The sequence below is a fragment of the Typopeltis vanoorti genome, chromosome 23 (assembly GCF_054136105.1).
Source record: "Typopeltis vanoorti isolate ZY-2024b chromosome 23, IOZ_Tvanoo_1.0, whole genome shotgun sequence".
Classification (NCBI taxonomy): Eukaryota; Metazoa; Arthropoda; class Arachnida; order Uropygi; family Thelyphonidae; genus Typopeltis; species Typopeltis vanoorti.
In genome coordinates this window covers 1,649,322-1,672,072 of record NC_143571.1, presented here as the reverse complement: position 1 = coordinate 1,672,072, position 22,751 = coordinate 1,649,322, and the positions used below count along the sequence as shown (strand labels likewise).

The following is a 22,751-nucleotide window of genomic DNA, read 5'->3' as shown; positions in this document are numbered from 1 at the left end:
ATTTTGGGCATGGGAAAATGGGTGTCAGCTCAATGCCAATAAATGTAAGTCATTCACTTCGGCGTGATTAAATGTCGTATTATATTGGTGGGATTAGGCTAGAAGAAACTGATGAGGTTAGGAGTTTTGGATTATTAATGGATAGGAAGTTGAAATTTAAGGGCCATTTGGCAAAGATTCCAAATACAACTAACAAGATAATTGTAATGCCGAAACGAACTTTCATATATAAAGATAAGAATGCTATTTTGCCTGTTTACAAGACCTTGATAAGACTGCACTTGGACTATTTTGTGCAGGTCTAGTCTCCTGGTTTACGTTGTGATTCCGATATATTGGATAGAGTACAAAGGAGAGTGTTAAAATGATATCAGGATTGTGGAATACTGAGTATGAAGACAGATTGAGAAGTTTTAGACTGCACACAGGAGAAAGAATCGAGATATGATTGAGACTTACAAACTTCTGCAAGGGTCATACAGGATTTCAATTGATGAAAGTTTTCAATTTATGGAGGGTGGGGAAAAGAGGGAGGGCATCCTTGGATGCTGGGAATGAAGGCCGCTAAGAAGTGTGTGAGGGCTAGATTTTTCTCTCAGAAGCTGACACGTGATTGGAATGGACTGCCATTGGATGTTGTGAGTGCAAGCAGTATGAATGAATTCAAGAATAAGTATGGTAGCTGGTGTGTGTGAAGTATATGGCCTTCCTCAATGAGTGTTTGACTGGAGGTATCTCTTTTTTTAAATTAAATTTATGATTACATATTTATATTACATGTGATACGTACATTGCGTACATTTGATTACGTACGCACGATACATACATTACATGTATTTAATTACATATGATACATACATTAATTAATTTTTTTTAAAATTCAATCTTTTTTTATTATTAAAATTAAGATTACATATTATGATTGATTACATATTTATGACAGGTTTAATTCTGTATTTTTTTCTAACAAAGAATTTCGTACAGATTTTTCTTCCTTATCCTTTTCTTTTTTTTCTGTATAATTTATTAATAATAATAATACAACATTTATTCATTTAACAACGCGTTATATATATTTACATGTTTCATTTTAATATATTTAAGCACTGTAAGTACAGCACTTAAATGTGATATATGGATTTTATTATTATTATTGTTATTATTGATCTTGGATGAGATGTAATTTCTCAGCTTTCATCCTCGAAGCTTATTTGTTAAGCTTATCTGAGGATGACATCAGTTAGTTATTATTTGTTGGTTTGTTTACTGTGTTGGGAAGTAGGCTGATGTTTGATAGGCTTGATTTCCACTACAGTCGTTGATTGAGAAATTCGCGCATGCATGCAACACATGAATAACTTGGAATGTCTTGATGTGTCACTGAACTAATATATTGTGTTTCATTAAGTTTGTGTGGTATTTAGGGTGCGTGTTTCTTGTTCATAGTATGTCCTTAGGGCTCTTTACAAGCTATTGTAGTTTGTAGGTTTCTGTATTTAAAAGGTAATTTGTTTAGCATATCTGGGATGTAGAAATTTCGTGTGAACTTTCCATAGTGATTATTGTATTTATATGTGATATAATTAGTTGTCTGAGGTATTGTTATACGGTATGTATTTCTGACTGTCCTAGTTGGCATCGAAATAATGTTTTAGCAAAGCTGCATAGTGACATAAATGTTTTGCTGTCAGTATTTTGTGTTCTGACATTTCAGTGTATATAAAGTCGATATTGTCTCTTTGTTCCCAAAAGATCAGTTTTATCATTTTGTACTGTATCGACATTAATCTATTTAGTTTGTATGGTGCACAGACAGCATACGTTGTTATAGCCTATCTTAGTATATTTCGGCATAGTACTTTGTATATTAGTGTTTTTAGGCGTATGGGAACTATGTCTTTTAACCTGTAGAGTTTGCCAGTTATTGTTCAGAGTTTGTTGAGTAGATGGTTTATGTGGCTATTCCAGTTCATATCTGCATCGAAGTAAATTACAAGGTATCGTATTGTTTCAACCTGAGTGATTGTAGCGGTTTTGCTGTTCTGTGCGTATTTTATGTTGGAAAATAAACAGAACACTGGTAATTTTTTTTATTGATTTCTAAAATATTTACACAATTACAATAATCGTCTTTAGTGACATTTCAGCTTGTAATTTTGTGATTCAGTTTTCTACGTTGCATTTCAATTAAAATCTTGATAATAATACTTTTTTTCTGCATTCATATTTACAACACGTGTTCTTCTAATATTAACAATGAATATTCTACAAAATTTTTGAACAATGGATAATAATAATAATATGATAATGTCTCAGATAAATTACATACGTATGATTATTACAGACATTTTTTTGCATGTTTACACATTATGTATAGAATAACGATTTTTCTATTTTCATCGTACAGAGTATTTACATAATTACCATTAATGCATATTACACTTGATGCTCTGCACATTATACTGTACGCAGTTTAAGGCACATCATTTCTTTACAATGTTTTTTACTTTGGAAACAAATTCATATATATTTTTATATCTGTATCTTTATTATTATACACCGTACTGACTATTTTGTTGGACAATGTGCAGTCTTTGATTATGAGGATTACACGGGGATGAAGGAGGCGAATTAATCCCACCTACTTCGAAGCTTTGGTTACCTTTTATGAAGAGAGTGGGATTAGCCTTCACTGCTTATGTTGTTGTTACTGTTTATGGATGGGATGTAGGCATTGGATGCCGGTGATTTGTGATCTGTATATTATTAGTGTTAATGGTATATTAACTTTGTCGGTATATTTTTCAGAGTTCACCCGGAAAGTCGGGTTTTTCTTCCTCAGAACAAACCTACCCATGAACGCACAGGGATCTACAGTCATAAAATACATACTTAACCCGCCAAACGGCCAGGACGTCTATAGATGTCCAGCTAAATCTGGATATGCTTCAGCCCACCTGTTGAAAGCACAGGCAGGATAAGACGTGGAATTTGACCGACATGACCATTAGAAGGTGTGATAAACCCTCGCGCTAAAGAGAACAGTTAATCGGATTATCTTACCTTCATAGCTGCCTCATAACTACAAGAAACGCACTTTATTTTTCTACGCTGGGTAACTGGATCGTAGTTATATTGAATAGACTAAAAATATCGAAATTATTTATATTTTTCTATTTTCTTTTTATTGTACAATACCATTTTAATGTCTGGACAAAATAAAGATCCTTGCATAATTTCATCACGTAAATATAGCCTTACCTTGGAGAACCAATTCCATTTTTAATTTTTTTGCGCTAATTTTTTTTCTAATCGCTTAGTCGACAAAACATTTTTTGTTATCGAAGAAATTAATTCACGATAATTATTTGAAATATTATTTAAAAAAATGAAAAGAAAACCGGCTGCCGACGTTCCAGATATTATTTTTGTTAATGTTCTGTAGTTGTTTGTGTGCATCAAGCTTCTTGGTAGGTTGTTGAGTAGTGTGGGTATCCGATGTGATCTCACAAAAGAACCGTATGAGTTGCTGAAGAGTGTAGAGAGGTAGAGAGTTGTGGTGGATCGTGTTATACGAACTGGGTCTCTGTTGTTTCGATAGGTGATGTTGAAGTAATTCCTTTGTAATATTATGCAGTGTTTCAGATTTTAATGCTCAGGATTCTGTATATCGCCATGTGCTGGTCGGATATTGGCTGTGCATAAGGTGTCCAAATAACTGTTGACTCAATGTAATATGTAATAATTATTGTAATGTTTATAACCTATGTAATATTTCTAATTTTGTTAGGTGGCTGTTTGATGTGTTTGCATAGACTGTTATACCATATCTGATTTGCATAGGGATTTGCAGATACCATTATATAGGTGTTTTTTTATGTTAGATGGAATAATGTCTTTTCTTTGAAGAGTTTTGCTGCGATGATGCAGAGTTTGATACAGGTTTGATTTCGGGACATTGGCAGGTATTTTTGTAGTTAATGCAGCGGTATGTGTGACAGTGTAGCGATAGTGGTGAGGGACGCATGATTCTCTTATTGTGTATTATTAGCATCTGTGTTTTGGTGCCGTTGATTTGAATTGCGTCTTGGTAGAAGTATGTTGTGATTTCAGTTAGGTCTTGTTGTGCTTTGGAGAGAGTTGTATTGATGTCTATGTGGATTGCTAGTAGTGCGGTGGACGGGTTATGAACATCGTTAATGTATATGTTGAACAAAGTGGGTGATAATATGGCGCTTTGAGAGACACTGTTTTATTTATATACCCCGGAATGTACATGTACCTATTTTTGTTACTTGTATTCTGTTTGAGAGATAGTTCCTGAACCAGGTATGTAGTGCTACTCTTATACCTATTGAGAATAGTTTGGTGAGTAGTATGTCATGTTCAAGTGTATCAAATGCTTTGGTAAAGTCAAGCAGTCATAAGGACAGCGTACGTGATTTTGTCGAGAGCTTTACTTATTGCATCAGCTTCTAATATCGATATCTTCTAATAAAGTTCTAATAAAGCACTATCACTTCTAATAAAGTGATAGTGCTGTTTGTTTTCTGAAAGGCGTATTGGTTTTGTGAGATGAAGTGGTACTTCTGTAGATAGTTCTGTTGTCTAGTGTGTGTGCTATTTTTTCTAGAATTTTTGAAATGCCTGGTAAGGTAGCTATTGGTCTGTAGTTTTGAGTATCATTTCTTTTACCATGTTTTTAAATTATCGTAATTATTGCAGTTTTTATTTGTTGTGGAATAATGTCAGTGTCGAATATTATGTTCACGAGTTTCAAAAGTATTGGATTTATATGTTCATAGTGTGTTAAAAGGTCTGTGAGTCTTATTTTGTCTATTCCTGGAGTGGTCTTTAGGTTTAGTTGTAGGAGTGCTTTTTTCAGTTCCTGTTTTGTTACGGGTGGAAAATACATAGTTTGTTGTTAACTTTGTGTCGGTAGTTTTTTGTTGATCGTTGGTAGTTTGTCTTTTTTGAGTAGTGTGATATTGTTTGTGAAAGCATGATTGAATGAGCTGCTACTTCCTCTTGGTTTGTGTCCTGACCGAAGCTTTTTGCAATAAAATCTTGTGCTGAAGTTTTCATTTTTCGAGTTATAATTCGTTGAGTGTAGCCCATGTCTGCTTAATGTTGTCGTTATATTCCATGAATTTTTTGGAAGCGTCTTTTTGCCCTACGAATTTTTGTTGTAAGTTGATTTCTTGCGTTTTTTGTAATGTTTGTAAATGCATGTAACTGGGTGACTTTTTTAGTTTTTTTCAAATAGATTTCTTTTACAGTAATATTATTTTGTATATCGCCAATTATACATGGATTATTGTCTGTTTGTCGCCTCTTTTGTGTAGGCTTTGTTGCCTTTTTGTATATTTCTGTGAACTTTAGTCGGAAATTCTCATATAATATTACAGGATCGTTTATTTTAAGTAGGCAATTCCAGTCTGTAATTTTTACAAGGTTATCAACAACAATGCTCTTTAATATGATGGAGTTTTGTTTACTTTTGTGGTGGTGCGAGGGGGGGGGGGTAGGAAACGTAATAAAACGAAGTTGAGACAAAGTAGTGATCGGCAATTTTGACGCTAATTACTGATGATGTATATGTATGGATGGGAACCCGTATGTTGATATAATCAATGCATGATTGCGTTACTGAATTGTTGAGTATTTCTTCTCTTGTTGGGGGATATATTAAATGGGGATATAATAATAATAATTTTTTTTATTACGTCTCAGATAAATTACATACGTAGATACAATAATAGTTATATATACTCGTGTGTATATATATATATATATATATATAATATTTATAATACATTACAGTTGTGAATAACAGATACTTACAAGTTAATACTATTTTTCAATAATTTTTTATTAGAGAAGTGAAATAATTTATTTTATCGTCATCTTACTGAGTATTTACATATTTACATATGTAATATGTAAATATGTAAATTCTATGTAATATTCTAAAATGCGTTAGTAATAGATGGTAATTTATAGTTTGCAATTGGATAAGGTTATATTTTTTTAACAGCATTTATAACAGTAAGTTCTGTATATTTTACATCTTTTGCTTTTTAATGTTTTTAACCGCTATAACTACAGCATTTTAATGTAATAAGTTTTTTTTTTCTTTTGTTGATCTCGGTTGAGATGTAATGTCTGCTTGCATCCTCGAAGCGCTTTTTAATGTGGTTATCTGAGGATGACACCGGTTAGATATATGTATTTTTTTTATTTGATTGTTGTGTTGGAGTAGTCTGATGTTTGGTAGGTCAAACGAATGATCTCTCTTGTGGTTTGCATTCATTTTTATTGTGGTCTTATTTTTGAAGTAATTAGGAGGCTTTTTTTTTCACTGTGGCAGCCTTTCTATGTCTTCTGAGCTTTTAATTTGTATCAGTTTTGAAGTTTCTGACTTCCTCATGAAAATCTTGGTATCTCTGATCCACAAAAATTGGCAATTTGTTTCTGTTTTTGCTTTTTTTTGCTTGATACAACACATTCTGGTTGAATGGTGTTAAATATTTGGATAGGTAGACTGGTGTGTTGTCTTGCAATGCGTTCAAGCCCTTGGCAACTATTTTTTTTCTGTCTGCTGGCTTTTATGAGATTGTCTGTTGTGGACTTGCTTGTAAGACGAACTATGAGTGGTGTAGGTCGTGGCAAGCCTTGTTTTTTGCTCTTCCTAGGAATCCGATTTATGGTCTCAATGTCGTTAAGCTGCAGGGGAATATCAATTGCATAGCCTAATTTTAATACTACGTCTCTGAGGTTTTCTGTAAGTGCAGTTTCGGGAAGACCGTTTATGATAAGATCTTCTTTATGTTGTTGCTGATTTAAACGTTCGTACTGTAGTTTTAACGAATGAAGTTCTTGACGGAGTCCGGATGTTTCTTTCATCAAATTGTGTTGCCTATCAGTTAGTGCGTTAATGTCATTTACGTTGATGTTTGCAACACTTCTCTCACTGCTAAATTATTATGTTTGACCAATTCACTTTTCAATAATAATAATAATAATAATAATAATAATTTCAAAACTTTATAAATTGGCAGCAAGTTAAACAAATGAATAATGCACAATCATTTTGGGCTGTATTATTGGTGTTTCATTAGTATTATTTAATGTAATTATACTCAAGTAGACGATGATTAAATCCAGCATGATTTAGCGTGTATAGATAGACTTATTGAAAAAGCATGACAGCCTCTTAATAATAAATTATTTTTATTATTTATAATGATATTTGTGCAGTTATATTTGCATGTTATTATTATTAAATTAATAGTACATAATTAATGTATTTATTATTTTACCTTTCTAAAGGGAGGTGGTTCCTGGTGCATTCAGTCCTCTACAAATGAGTATTTTCCTTAAATTGGCTGGAGCAGGATTCGGTGTAAGTAATTTCAGTTTCTGTAGCAAGTGTTAATTTCGCAGAGTGAATATTTTCATGTGGCAACGTAAAGCAATCAAAATAATTATAATCTTTATAGCCTAAGCATGCACTTTATTCAAGTTATTAAGCACAATCAGTTCCAGTATTGTATTATATATATATATATATATATATATATTTTTTTTTTTTTATTTATTTATTTTTTTTTTCAAAATTCATTTTTACTCGGTTGGAATATTATAAAAAAGGTTTAATGACTATTACCGAGAAAAAAGATGACAAGATATATTTAAAAAAGATACTACTAGTTTACCAGTTTCGTTACATGAACATCCTCAGGTATCACAATCAAAGAAGTATATAAAAAAAAAAATTACAGAGACTTAAAATTGTACTAACAGAACAAGTATAAAAAACAGTAGCGTGTTTGAAAAAAATGCAAGTATGAGTTCCAAACAAACGAATACTACGCGCTGTCGCGAGTGCGCCAGTACTGAACAGAAGCAACGTGTGCGTCAGAGAGATTGTAACTCAGGCTGTTGTTGATATGAGAGGAATCTAGAGAAATTTCCCTAGATTCAACAATCTTTCTTTCGAGTTCATCGTAGCACACATGGATGTTAGCAGTTTGAGACCAGTTTACAATGTGCTGGCGGCCTTCGTCTGAGTTAGCTGAAAAGAGAACGTGGCTAGAGAGAGCGCTAGCTCTAGTCCTGTTATAGGAGATATCTCTACGGTGTTCATCCAAACGTAGAAGGATGGATTTAGCAGTCTGTCCATAGTATGGCTTTCCGCAATCACATAAAATTTTGTATACTCCTGGAAATTGAGTAGGAAGCTGTTTCTGTTTATGTTTGCTAAGTAATGAACGAAGTTTTGGAAGCGTAGTGAAGCACGTTTTGAAGTTGAATTTCTTGAGAATCTTTGCCAGTTTTGGTGAAAGAGAGCTGATGTAAGGCAAGGAGATGAAGGCTCTTGAGGAAGAGGGATCTTCAGAAGTAGTTGAGTGCCTGGGGGAAAGAAATTTGTCAATTTTCTTTGGACAGAAACCATTGTTAATAAACGTTTTTTTAAGAAAACGGAGTTCATTTTCAATTTCTGTTTCTTCTGTAAGTAATGATTTGGCTCGGTGGGCTAAAGTGGAAATAATACCACATTTTTGTGGGGGATAGTGATGGGAGGAAGCATGAAGGTATCTGTCAATATGAGTAGGCTTTCTAAAAATTGAGATTTTAATGCTCTTAGCACATCTGGTAAGTTTGAGGTCTAAAAAGGGGAGGCAGTCATCTGATTCCAGTTCGAGGGTGAAAGAGATTTTTTCATGGCACTTGTTTAGGTGGTCCAAAAATAAATAGAGGTTATTGAAACCGTCTTCCCAGATGAGGAAAATATCATCAATATAGCGGTACCAGACTTTTGGTTTAAAGTGAAAGGAGTTAATAGCTTTTTCTTCAAATTCTTTGAGAAATATATCCGCAAGAATCGGAGAGAGTGTACTACCCATAGCCAGACCTGAGTTTTGTAAGTAGATCTTGTTAGCATATTTGAAGTATCCTGACTTTATGCAATGGGAGAGAAGAGCAAAGATTTTTTTTAATAATTTGTTCTTGAGAAGATCAAGGACTTCTTGAGCAGGAGCATTTGTAAAGAGAGAAACAATATCAAAACTGGCCATTAAATCTGTTTTTTTAAGTTTGATGTCCTTGATTTTAGAAACAAAATCTGCAGAGTTTTTAATATGTGAAGAAGAAATTCCAGAAAGATTTCTTAGAAAACTCGCTAGAAATTTGGAGAGATTATAAGTTGGAGAGTGTATGCCCTCAACTATAGGTCTGAGTGGGCAGTTATTTTTGTGAATCTTGGCGAGACCATACAGTCGAGGGATGAAGTGACCGAAGAGAAAGCCGAATGTTTCTTTGTAACTCTAAGGTGGTTTTTAATAAATTATTAGTTCTATTGCGTAGTTCCATCGTAGGGTCATTAGCAATTTCTGAGTAGGTATCACTATTTAAAAGTTACAAGATTTTATTATGGTAATCAGACTTGTCTAAGATGACAGTTGCATTCCCTTTGTCTACCGGAATGATAACTATGTTACTATTATCTTTTAAGGACTTGATAGCTTTCCTTTCAGAGTAAGAAATGTTGTTAGGTGGAGGTGTATGGTGGAGGTGTCAGGTGGAGGTTTATTTATATAGAAAATTGCTTCCATACGGAGGAGGTTAGCGTCTCTGTTTGGTAATAAAGAAGCTGCCTTTTCTATCTTTGTTAAGCGATGTTTTCTAGGGATGGATGGATGTAGGAGCAGTGACAAAGTTGAGACCTTTAGCAAGTATGCTTTCTTCTGCCAAAGATAATTGATGGGAAGACTTATTGATGACAGCGGATATATTTCTCAACGAATTTGAAGAAAAAGCTATTAACTCCTTTCACTTTAAACCAAAAGTCTGGTACCGCTATATTGATGATATTTTCCTCATCTGGGAAGACGGTTTCAATAACCTCTATTTATTTTTGGACCACCTAAACAAGTGCCATGAAAAAATCTCTTTCACCCTCGAACTGGAATCAGATGACTGCCTCCCCTTTTTAGACCTCAAACTTACCAGATGTGCTGAGAACATTAAAACCTCAATTTTTAGAAAGCCTAATCATACTGACAGATACCTTCATGCTTCCTCCCATCACTATCCCCCACAAAAATGTGGTATTATTTCCACTTTAGCCCACCGAGCCAAATCATTACTTACAGAAGAAACAGAAATTGAAAATGAACTCCGTTTTCTTAAAAAAACGTTTATTAACAATGGTTTCTCTCCAAAGAAAATTGACAAATTTCTTTCCCCCAGGTACTCAACTACTTCTGAAGATCCCTCTTCCCCAAGAGCCTTCATCTCCTTGCCTTACATCAGCTCTCTTTCACCAAAACTGGCAAAGATTCTCAAGAAATTCAACTTCAAAACGTGTTTCACTACGCTTCCAAAACTTCGTTCATTACTTAGCAAACATAAACAGAAACATCTTCATATTGATCAGAAATTCCCATTTCTGATCAATATGAATCTGGAAAATATTTAATATTGCCAAAACCACACCAACCGCTTTCCTAAGATAAGCACATCACGAAACAGAGGAGATACAAAGGAAATGTATATCCTAAAGAAATAATGAGGTTGCTAAAAATAAATAAATATAACCACTTTTGATATTCATAACGCTCTCAGCTTTCTTAGTTGCCTGTCGATTGAGTACTCACAATGGAAATATTTCTGATTGGAAAGCATTATGATCCTTTTAAATGACACTAAATTCATCACTGCTCGTTGAATGGGACAATTCAACGAGCAGTGATGTTCTTTTTAAAGTGCTTTTCAATCCAATCTGTCAATGATCAAGTATTCAATACTCTTTCCTTAGAGCTTCAAGAAAATATCAGTTTGTTTCTTCGTGTGATTGAAGTTGGATATGCTTTCAAATCATATAGATAACCTTACTGAGATCTCCAAATGACTTAATTTAATCCTTTTATCATATTCACACTGTCGTTTGAAATTTTGAACTCAGGTAATCAGAACCATAAGGACATATTGACTATAATCATCTTCAAGAAAGGTTGCAGATAAGTTGTAGCAGTTATCAAGACAGCTCTCTGTTATCTATCACTGGGAACATATTTATTTCTAGAAATTTTATACTTGGTTTTAATCCCTTCTCCAAGGAAGCAAAACAATGGTTTGCGCGTGAAGTATATTCACGTCTGAGGCTAATGACTTCATATCACTTGCTTTAGTATGTATGCCATAATGCAAAGCACACCCTCCCCTTTCGGACGTACGTGTATAATGCTATGCATAAGGGAATGGCCACTACCTCATACCGGTTTAAACCTTTATTGAGGTCTCATCCGTGCGAGCGAGTTTACAAGGGTGAAGAAATGCAGAAGTCATATATATATATCTCATACACAAGTAGAAAAAAGGTGCTTAACCTTATTAACAAAACAAATCTCTGGATAAGAGAAAGATATTGAAAGTTTTTTTACCTTGGGTTTATTACACGTTAAAGATAACAAGATACCAATGACTTCTGCATTACTTCAATCTTGGTATTTCTCATGGGTCAGGTCCCACTGATGAGACCTCAATAAAGGTCTATGCATAATGGGAACGGCCACTACCCTTACTAAGGGTAGTGGCCCTTCCCATTATGTAGTAATACAGTATATAGTGATATGAAGTATAGAGATATGAAGTCTCTATATACAAGTAGCTCAGGAGTGAATATATTTCACGCGCAAAACATTGTTTTGCTTCCTTGGAAAAATGATTAAAACCAAGTATAAAAAGTCTTGGTATCTTTAAACAAGTGTTTAATTTTGTTAAAGGTTATTTTGTTAGAGGAACAATTGGTTAAGATCTTCACTGCATAGTATATCTAGGAGAAATACTATGAAATATTCCAGATGCACACAATACTATTTCACCTGGTGAAACAGTGTTGTGTGCATCTTCTGATCATAGGCATGCTACTGCCAATACTGATCCTCTTCAATTCTCAGCGCATAGTTCGTCGAGATATGGATCGGAAACGGCCTTTATGGTAAAATCAGGTGTCTGGTCATATAAAGAACCCATTATTATTGTCTTTTTTTACAGTTCAAGCAACGTAGGTTTTTTTATGTGCTTATTAAACACCTGGGTTACCCAACCTTTTGAGAAACCATCAGCAGTGCTGTTTTCAAAATCGTGGCTCCAGCCGGACGGGATACTACAATAAGCTCTTTTTCAAACTCCGAAAAATCCTTATTTTCCTACTGTAATCAATAGTATTGACCATTACTGACTAGCATAGTTCTTAAATTGTTTCTTAAAATACGTGGTGAAGCACATGACCAAGATGTATACTGCGTTGACGTTTCCGTACATCTGCATAAAGGTTTCTAATTCATTGACCGGCATGTGTATTCAATATTCTTCTTCGAAGGCACTGGTAAAAGTAAGACATTCATGAAAAATATTTTGTTCTGTTAATTTTATCCAGCACATTCTCCTCCACTTCCTCAAAATTTTGTTCTGAATAGGAATGTAATTCATCATGGTAGTAATAGTCTAAATCTTCTTTTATTAGCGATGTGATGATCTCTGTCTCCTCTTTCACACACTCTATCTCTCCTGTGACCGTTACACAGTTGGATATCATGAACGTCATCGTTAAGCAAAGACCCGGAAATTGCCACAATATGGGGCTCAGTTTCTCCGGTTTATAATTTAAATCACACGAGCTAATATCTATTCTTCGTACATTATTAGTACCCCACAGCATGATACTATTCAAGATGCACTTTAGTGCTATTTTTACCCTGCCGCTAATGCGAACACGATTGCTATTATTACTTGGAATATTCTTCTCATATACATGGTCATTTACCATAAATTCCCTTAAATGTCGTTTCTAAGCTTTTAAAGCCTTACCGATTCTCGTTACCCTAAAGCGTTACCCTTACTCAATTCGATGAAAAAAGCAACTTTAAAGTTTTCACAACGTGATCCTATAAATTAATAAATATACAACAATGTGCGGTGTATATTAGTAGCCGTTACTCTTACCATAGATTCATCGCTATCAACTCTGAGCATTATCAATAAAATTTATCGTAAAAAAACTCGCAGTTATATAAGTGCCCAAAAATCCTTCTGTAATCTTTAAAGGACCAAGTTTCAGATTATTAGTTACCACTAACAACAACAACAACAACGAAAAGAAAGCTCAACATTTTTGTCTTAATTTTTACATATTTATTAAGATCACTTATTCTAGTCCTAGATGAACATACACGAGTTATAATCTTGCTATCTAATCTGCATAAAATATTCCTCCCCCCACTTCTTACCGTATAATCCCCACAGACTTTAATGTTAGTTCTCTTCAGATCATAATTTATGTCTAAGTTGATTGATAGATTCTAAAACAAAAACATCTAATATCTTATATCATTCTCCAAAAGAAACAGGTGTCATTGTTTCAGTCCTAACGTATTCGAAATATTTGGACATCATCGTCTCATTTCGGTACATTTCTGTGGCGTGCTAGATTAATTTAAAGAAGACGAAAGAAGGAATTTAGTGGAGAAGAGTGATTGATGACATTCATTTTAATGCAGTTTAACGGATATGAGAAGCATAGGAAGTGTTTAAGTCAGTTCACAAGAAACTTATTTGCGTCAAACAAATCTCCTAGGAGCAATCAGTTGAAAATTATCAACTATTGCAAACACGATTTAGGAAATTCATTTCTTGCAATATTGGTTATACTTATTGCACAGAAAAGTGGGCTAAGGTATCGCGAACGTGATCCTTGAATAAAACTTCATCTCCTACTCTAATTCCCTGATAATCAATTGTACTCACTTTCTCCTTTTCAGTGTTTGATTTCTTTTAACATTATTATTCCCATCAAGAATACTTTCATTAGGGGACGATTCAGGAATTTCACAATGTGTACAGTGTATAATGTTGTGATGCAAAGTGTGGAAGAATTATAAAAAGTCTCTGGAATGTTCAGTATGAAGACAGATTGAGGAAATGCAATTTTCAGAGTCTATTGGATAATAAGGGGAGATTGGGAGGGATATGATTGGGACATATAAGTTAGACATATCAGGGATTGTCATAAGATTAATGTGAATGCCTTTTTTCATGAAATAGAGGGAGAAAGGTTAGTGCAAAATTCTCTTACTGAAAGCTATATAACCATGACGGGGTAGGTGATTGCGATTTATTGCCTAAGAGTACGACGAATATGTAGACTCTAAATGCATTTAAGACACCGTATGACGAGAGATGTGTTGACAATGGAACCTTCCATAATGAGTCTTTTGACTACATGCAGATCTGTTAATAATAATAGTAATAATAATAACAACTTTCGTTCATATTCTTGTTGTTTAGACTTATCTGAGAACCTAAAGTTTATATATTTTACGTTTTCATTTCATTAATCCTGTTAATATTTTTTAAAATAATCAATATTTTTCCAATCAATTTCCACCATTTAGAAAAGTGTTTGGGGACAGAGAAATCCGGACGAGGACCGTAACTTTTCTTATATATTCAAAGGATTCACTTATGCTTATAATACTGCATTCTTCAGTGTAGTTGATGTAAGTATATTTTCCGTAACCTGCATGATATTTGTGTATTTTGGGAGTTCATTTTGGGAGTTCATGAGATGAATTCATTCCATATTTATTGTACAATTGCATAAATTGCTGCTAGCGTTCCCAAACATGATGCGCAACAAGCTGGAGAGGTAGACGACAGTTCTATCGTCATTACTGATTTAAGTTGTAAGGATTATAAAATTAGCCAATTTTGAGATATTTTGATCTACAAATAATCTTCTTCGGACACTTATCAGAAGAAAAAGATTATTTGAATTATTCGTATGCGTATTTGATTCTAAATCATCTAAATAATGTGATTATTTAGATGATTTACCACGTTTTTAAATTTCCGGCTAGGGAAACCGTTCACAAATGCTTAACAATAAGCTAAATGATATATTTCTGTGATTACACCACATTTTTTATTATTCAGTTGTACAAAATACTGAAATAATAGTTCCCGACAAGTTTTATTAAATCGTAGGATTTACATCTTCAGGGGGTAAATAGTATAACAAAGTTTAAACAATAGAATTAATAAATACAAATCATAACCGTCTGGCTATTCATAAACTCAAATAACAGAAGGCAGATATAAAACGTTATTGATGTTGAACAATACTGGACGATATCACGTGTTCTTGTTCTCGTTCATGCAGTCCGATCTCAGATTGAGGTAGATTTTTTATTAGAGCTGACCACACTTGATGGAGAATTAAACCTTGATTTTTATTGCATTGGGTTGGGTTGAGCTCGGACTTACGAACGAGAACAAGAACACGTGACATCGTCCAGTATTGTTCAACGTCAATAACGTTTTATATCTGCCTTCTGTTATTTGAGTTTATGAATAGCCAGACGGTTATGATTTGTATTTATTAATTCTCTTGTGTAAACTTTAAGTTATACTATTTATCCCCTGAAGATGTAAATCCTACGATTTAATAAAACTTGCGGGAACTATTTCAGTATTTTGTATAACTGAATAATAAAAAGTGTGGTGTAATCACCGAAATATATCTTTTGAACCAATTAGCCACAGAAGTCTACGCCTACAATAAGTTAAATGTTTTCAATTGCTGCTCCAGGAGTTGGTTATTAGAGATCATCGGATATATAAATATCAATACTTAGCCTGAAGAGTCAAAAACTTCGCAGATACTAGTGTCGTTCTAGCTACTTATGCACGTACCTATAACAATATAGAATACTCTCCCTTCATTCCTGTAATTTCTGATATTGTGTTTCTAACAATATTTATTTTATTTTTTTATTCTGGATTCGACCTCGGAAAGATCTTTTGTGTAATTCCAGTGATGCTCTTCATGGGACGATTACGAAATTTATAACACAATGCACCTTAATATGTGCAAGTGTTTTTTATCCATTCTCCGTTTAAAATGTAAAGATTTGAATCCCAGCTTAAGAAAACTAATTTTTGTTTTTTCAGTTCGTTTTTAAAACCGGTAGCCAAGAATCCCTAGCTTCTCAAGCTATGATGATCGGTCTGTTTGGAAGAATACTTACGGATCGAAACCTGCTAGATATGGCTTCTGAACGCTACCCTGCAAAGAAGACGTCCTTCAGTGATTCTTTCATTCATAATCTTCTGTTGCTGAAGGTCAGTTTGTACAAGTTAATTTTCCTGAATTCTAGTGGTAACATGTTTAATATACAAGTAAATGAATGCACTATACTGTGGTAAATGTAAATTGTAAATTCATTTAAATTTCAGTAAATGAATGTACTATACTCTGGTTTTCATAAATTGAGGAAAAAAGATAAACATCAGGATAATTTTGAGGAGACAGTAAAAACAAAACATACGCAAGTCAGGTGCATTATATAAATAATAAAGCTGAGTATGGTTATTGTATATACAATAAATAGAACTATCAGTACTATATGCAAATGAGCCTCGACATAAAAGAAGCATTTTAGAGTGCTTTCTATTTCATGACAGGAGTGAGAACAAGGCATTTCGTTATAGCAAAATTTCACATTCCATGGGAAACAAATGGCAGGCCAAAATCAGAATCAAGTAGCCAGACAGTTGCATGTTCCGTGGTTCACAGACTGTGGAATCAATTCCAAGAGTGACAATCAGCATCCTTGAGATACAAGGAATAAAGCCCAAAACCGAAGGGGGCGACGGATAGCTCCGATTATCTGCTCTACCGAAACATTAGTACAATCCCGAATCAGCTAAGATCCGACCTCATGTTGGCCAGAGAAAACGCCAGTGTAACTACACATGGCCGATCGGTATAGAGTGAACTTTGTATATAATCAATAAGAGTGCTTGCATCGAATGATCATGGAATTTACCAAGCATAAATAACATTATCAAATTATACTTATGAAAGGGCATGACCATCTTTTGAATAGTTCTTTTGTACAACCAAATGCTGCAAATGAAATAGTAATCACAATAATTCGTAGAATCGGAAAGATCGTGAACTTCGTTTTTTTTGTTTCACTAGAACACCAAACAAGTAGAAATAATTGGAAAGAGTAAGGAAAAAAAGAATATGTTTCTGATTAATTTTACATCTATTACTGTGACTTTTCGCATCCTAATACTCCAAAAATCACTAAAACTGGCCTGTTTTCAAATTTTCTCTAGATGCCGTAATCTTGAGTTCCGCCTGTTTATTTAGTTATTTTTAGTATCTAAATCAGTAATAGTTCTGTCGTCATTCTGATTTAAGTAGTAAGGATTATTAAAATTAGCATTTTGAGATATTTTGATATAGAAATACCAAATCGCATCGCACTCGGTTCTTTAGGAGAGACACCATACAGACAGAAAATTGATGAATATAGTAATGGCAATAACATGGAATGGAGTTTCGTTGCGAAAAACAAGGAAAACCATTATCCGATTTAAGTGCTTTCTCTTTCAGCAGGTACTTAGATGCATCCTTTCATTAACCTCAGGATTTGCCAAGTAATGCACGATTCTGGGTAAGCGTTTCTCCATTAGGAAACCTTTATAGCAGGAAGAACATAAAAACAAAATTAACAATGTACTTGGCACCAGAGAGGTATCGTTTAATGCTGATATAAAATGAAATTAGCATTTTAAATAATTACTTTATAAAGAATACTTTGTTGTTTATTAAAGAAATCCATGTGTTAATATTGATTCTAAATACCAAATCTGATGTTTCGGTGAAATCTTTTCTATATGTATGTTATGAACAAGCTTTATGAAACAATAAACTAAAAATGTTCGCTTTGTAAATATAGAATATGAGAACAGTAAACTATTTTCTTATTTCTTAATAGTATACCTTATTCACTAAGAAAGATCTTGAAAATGCAGAAAAGAACTTATATAATCTTTCCTGGAATTTCGAGAAATCCACTTCGCCAAAGGAACTCTTTGAGGAGCTGATAAATATAAGCGCAGTCTGTTTAGAGGTAAAAGAAAATTCCTTGTTTCAATATGATTTGTGTATCCATCTACTTTGTAAAGATTTTGTAATGTATTTTATAATTGACATAAGATGCAAACGAATAATTTTATGTATATTTGGTACTGTGTTTTACCTTACTCAAATGAAATTTGTATCATAACGTGGCCTCAAATTCCAAACAGTAGGTAGTAGTATCGCACATTGTAACTGGAACGGAACTTAGTGATGCCAGCTGATTATATAATGTTCGACTTTTTTTAGAAAAAATCACTTTACCAAAAATATTTATCAAATCGTACTAAAATCAAGCTTGCTGTTTAGGATAATAGAAAAATGTATAATCAAGTTCTTCTGATATAAATAATAAGAATATTGTTACGTATGAATATATTAAATCACACGTGTCACTTTTGAAAAGAATGGCAATAATTTGCCATTCTTTTCAAACATATTTGTGTGTATGTTTTCATACAACCCACATACTGTGCGATTCTGATCAATGTCTATAGTATTGATCAGAATTGTCCTCAAAGACATCGAAATATCTATCGACGAAAATATTTGTTGTGTACACAATATAAAGTATTTGATTTATTACTAGAAATAGGAATGCTTATTAATAATTTTTGGATGCTGTTTTGGGTAAGTCTTCGCACAATTATCCTGTCTTACTTTATGATTGAGTTAACGAAAAATTACTTCATTGTATTATGCATTCACTTCTACGCATCATTCTCCATTATTTTTAGGAGAAGACATCTAAATATGCTATTACCATGAATGGGAAGAAGGAACTTGTTCACATTTATCTTAAAGTGCTGCGGATTGTATTCCTTGGGAAACTCATAATACAACAGTGGAAAACTCAGAGTACAACAGCGGAAGGGATGAACAGCGAGGCGGAGACATTTGTTGTGTGGTGATGCACTTCGCATTCTCCAGTATGCACATGCTCTCGAGAGTTGTTTTTGTAGGAATAAATTTCAAAATATTTGAGAAGTTTAATTTAAAAGGAAGTTTCAAAAATATCACCTAAGGAATTATTGGTTCATTATTCAGCTAAAAATAAACTCTTCTCATGAATGCTGGTGGAGGGGGGGGGGTCATTATCGTTTGTGAGTTTTCAACTGGGAATCATGTGCTGTAGATAAATTTTATGGAAAAGGTTACTTTCTTCATGACACAGGTGTCTGATTCTTTAACAAACTCTTGTTAAATACGATATATTTCAATACAAACAAATCCTATATCTTCACAACTTGAAGTAAATCAGTGTGTTTGTTAGAGATTTTATTCATTTATAACGAAGTTTTAAACATGGACATTGAAATTCCTCTCATCCATAACTGAAGAGTATTTTCATTAAAGTGCTTTTTGTTATCTTTGTAAATGCTTTTAAAAAGATCATGATGTGTTTTCATGATAATGTGTGTTATTATTATCTTCAATTTTATCTTCATACCTTTTATATAAATTAATAGATTTAAAATATTTTTAAAATACTATTTTTCAAAACATTGTACAAACACAATACACTGAAATACAGGAAGCCAACAACTAAACTTCGAAGCACGAAAAGACGTTACTACTTTCAGAAATCGGTTGAACATGGGTAATGTGAAACAACCATGGTCTATGCTTAACCAATTACTAACTCGTAAAAGAAAACTTTTCCCTACAAGGCGTTATTTCCAGAAGTATCAGTTAGGAAATGATTCAAAAGGAATTCGCAGAAGACATTTTGAAATAATATCATACAAATAACAAATGGTAATTTTCCAACCATGAGCAACAAAAATTATCATCTAAAAGTCAACAGCAAACCGGGTATTTTCCATTCGTATCGAAACTGGAACTGAGAGCTGTCTTCTCACAATTTTTCTCACAAAGACCAAAACATTGTACAAACACAATACACTGAAATACAGGAAGCCAACAACTAAACTTCGAAGCACGAAAAGATGTTACTACTTTCAGAAATCCAAGGAGTAATCTACGAGTAGACAAATTCAGACTTATTGGCGGTTCAAGACATTATAAACAATTAAATTTGACCTCTGAAATTTGTAAACAACACGGTCGACACAGATACTAAAATAAATCTACTACATGGTAATAATTATACCTATTTTCAAATGCGAAAAGCAATTACTCTCAGAATTACAGATCTATAACAAGTCTACCAGTGTTCTCTAAACTTCTTAGAAAACTAATACATACAAGGAAATAAAGCAGCACAGAATACAGAAACCCTCCCCAGAAATATGCTGCCAGAAAAATTCTCTTAATCTCTTCTGTTCTGTTTGAGAGATATCACGCAAACAGAAAATAATTTAAAAAAAAATAAGCATAAATCATTGCGGGAATATATACATACCACACGGAGTTCCTCAATGTGCAATGTTATCACCCATTCTGTTCGACATATCATAAATGACATCACTACTTGGCCACATGATGTCAAATATATTAATATGCAGGTGATTCTATATTAGTAACAACCATACATCAGCATCAACTTTTGATATTGCTTTAAAAGTAACGCTTTCTCTTGAATGCACACCCAGAACCAATAATTATGCATTTTGCGCCACTTATGCTAGTAGGTGTCACTGCGCGAAATCAAAGTGATAATATGGTCTTTACATATACTTTAACAACCAATCTTAATTGCTGCTATATTTTTCTAAGCAAATGACACAATGCAAACTAATGAAAGAAAATGAAAAAAAAACTTATTTTATCACGGAATTTGTGAATCTATACTATTTTATAAGAGTTTTCTATAGTATAAGAGTTTTCTCAAACACTTCAGACAGTGAAAATGTACAAACAGAGGAAATGTTTCATCGGTCCTAATTAGTCAATTACTAAACCGCTTATGACCCAATTGACTCGATATTACTATTACTGAGAAATTATTTCAGTAAGGCTTACCGTAACAACAGTGTGTTATGTCGTTGTTTTTCTTATTTATATCATTTCTTTCTATCTTTGAATCGTCATTTTAATTCTTCAGATATCGGGCCTAATTTACTTACATCTAGGATTGTTTCCTCTTCGGATACTGGCAAATTTATATTATGCTGCGCCAGCCAGTGTCCTATAGCAGAAAAAAACCTTACTCAGGGAGACAATACTAGATTCTGAGGCCCTCTTATACAATGTTTTACTTTAATACGGCTGTATAGATTCAGACAGAAGTCGTGTCCTAAATCTATGATCATATACACTTTCTAATTCCTTCCCGCCAAAAGAGGTTCTATTTTGATAAGTGGTAATTCGGAATCGTAGTCAGGTGACTCAGGTTTAGGCAAATAAATCATGTTTATTGGAATATCAAAGCAAAATACACTAAAGAATTTCATGCATTCAATTCATTTCAATACTAAATAAGGAACTCAAGTTAAAAGATCAACACACTTTAAGTTTAAATCAAGATTATAATGCATGTAAAAACAGTAACTGATAATTGGGATAGATAGCAAATGATATGGTGTTTAACCAAAAGTCCTTTCTGCAAGCAATTCATAAGATAATATAACAAAACATTCTAATGTTATTCAGTTACTATAAACCTACAATCCCAGTCTCGTTATGTTAAATCAATCACATAAAACACAAAAGATCTCTTCCAAACCATTGTTCTTGTTCTCCAAAGGAGGCTAACTATCTAATTAGAGTCTGTCCGCAAAGTCCTTTAGAATAATGTTCATAATTTACACTCACAAATAATTTTCTCTCTTCTAAGGAATTCTAAACACAAAATAGAGTAATTCTAGTTTACTGAACTTTTCCCACGTCCTTCAACCTCACGTGTACGTCTGGTTACCTCTTGTCTATTGGCTGTCCTTATGCCAGCGTAGGGGCCACGCTATTTTGATAATTACTGCCGATCAAGGACTCGATTGTTTACGTCTCAGGAAACATCTCTATTCCTCTCGATGGGACTTTTCAGCGAGGGCTCGATTCTGCTAGGACTGGAAATTTCACCTTCAGTTCTGCGTGGAATCCTACCCCATTCTCAGGAAAGCTCGCCCCTCCGACATCGTAGCACTGACGCTTCACTTGAACCACCGGCTAACTACCGAACCAGGAAAACGATAAGACAAGAGAAAGCCGATACGGCGCTCATTCCCTTATATTCTTCGTTCGAGCGCCCCCTTTTTCGGAGTTGCCTTTGCACGACCTATATCTTTTCTTCCCTTGGGTTCATCCCTTGCTCTATCCTTTGCTGTTATGCTCTTGTATTCACGGAATTCGCGTCGACGTAACTACTGCGTAAATTCCTGCCTCCGGCGTTACGCTGGACACGTGTAGTTGTATATGTCTTCTATGAATTTGAACCTTCTACGAACCTTCTATGAATTGTTACTTAATATCTACCTGGTGACTCACAATCATTCTATACAGTTAAAGTGAGGTTTAAATAATATTAACAAATTCCTCTTTTTAGGACATTCTCTAATTCAATCTTGGTATGATCACAATAGATTAAAGTAAATGATACATAGAATTAATGCTATTTTTATACATATGTGAAGAAGTTTCATTTTAATTTCAGCTGGAAGTTTAGTATGCTAGACCCCTGAATGAATGATTTCTTTGCAAGACTCCTTCATCCAGGATCTAACAAGTGATATATATCGCGTAACACGTCCCACCACAACCCTCAAAGCAACCAGGCGGTATCAAACTCTCAGTTTAGCTGTGAGAGAGAATTTGATATTCGCACTGCTCAAGAAACTGCTATATGATATAA

At 33.8% G+C, this 22,751-nt stretch overlaps 1 protein-coding gene across 1 annotated transcript in view; it reads left to right on the top strand.

Moving 5' to 3' along the window:
- LOC150093569 (uncharacterized) overlaps window positions 1–22,751 on the top strand; it is a 119,414-nt gene that overhangs the window by 58,129 nt on the left and 38,534 nt on the right. The window contains exons 23-26 of the mRNA XM_090412694.1: window positions 7,333–7,405; window positions 14,460–14,564; window positions 16,018–16,188; window positions 17,859–17,993. Of these exons, the coding sequence (XP_090268820.1) occupies window positions 7,333–7,405; window positions 14,460–14,564; window positions 16,018–16,188; window positions 17,859–17,993 (484 nt within the window). The remainder of the gene's footprint in view (window positions 1–7,332; window positions 7,406–14,459; window positions 14,565–16,017; window positions 16,189–17,858; window positions 17,994–22,751) is intronic.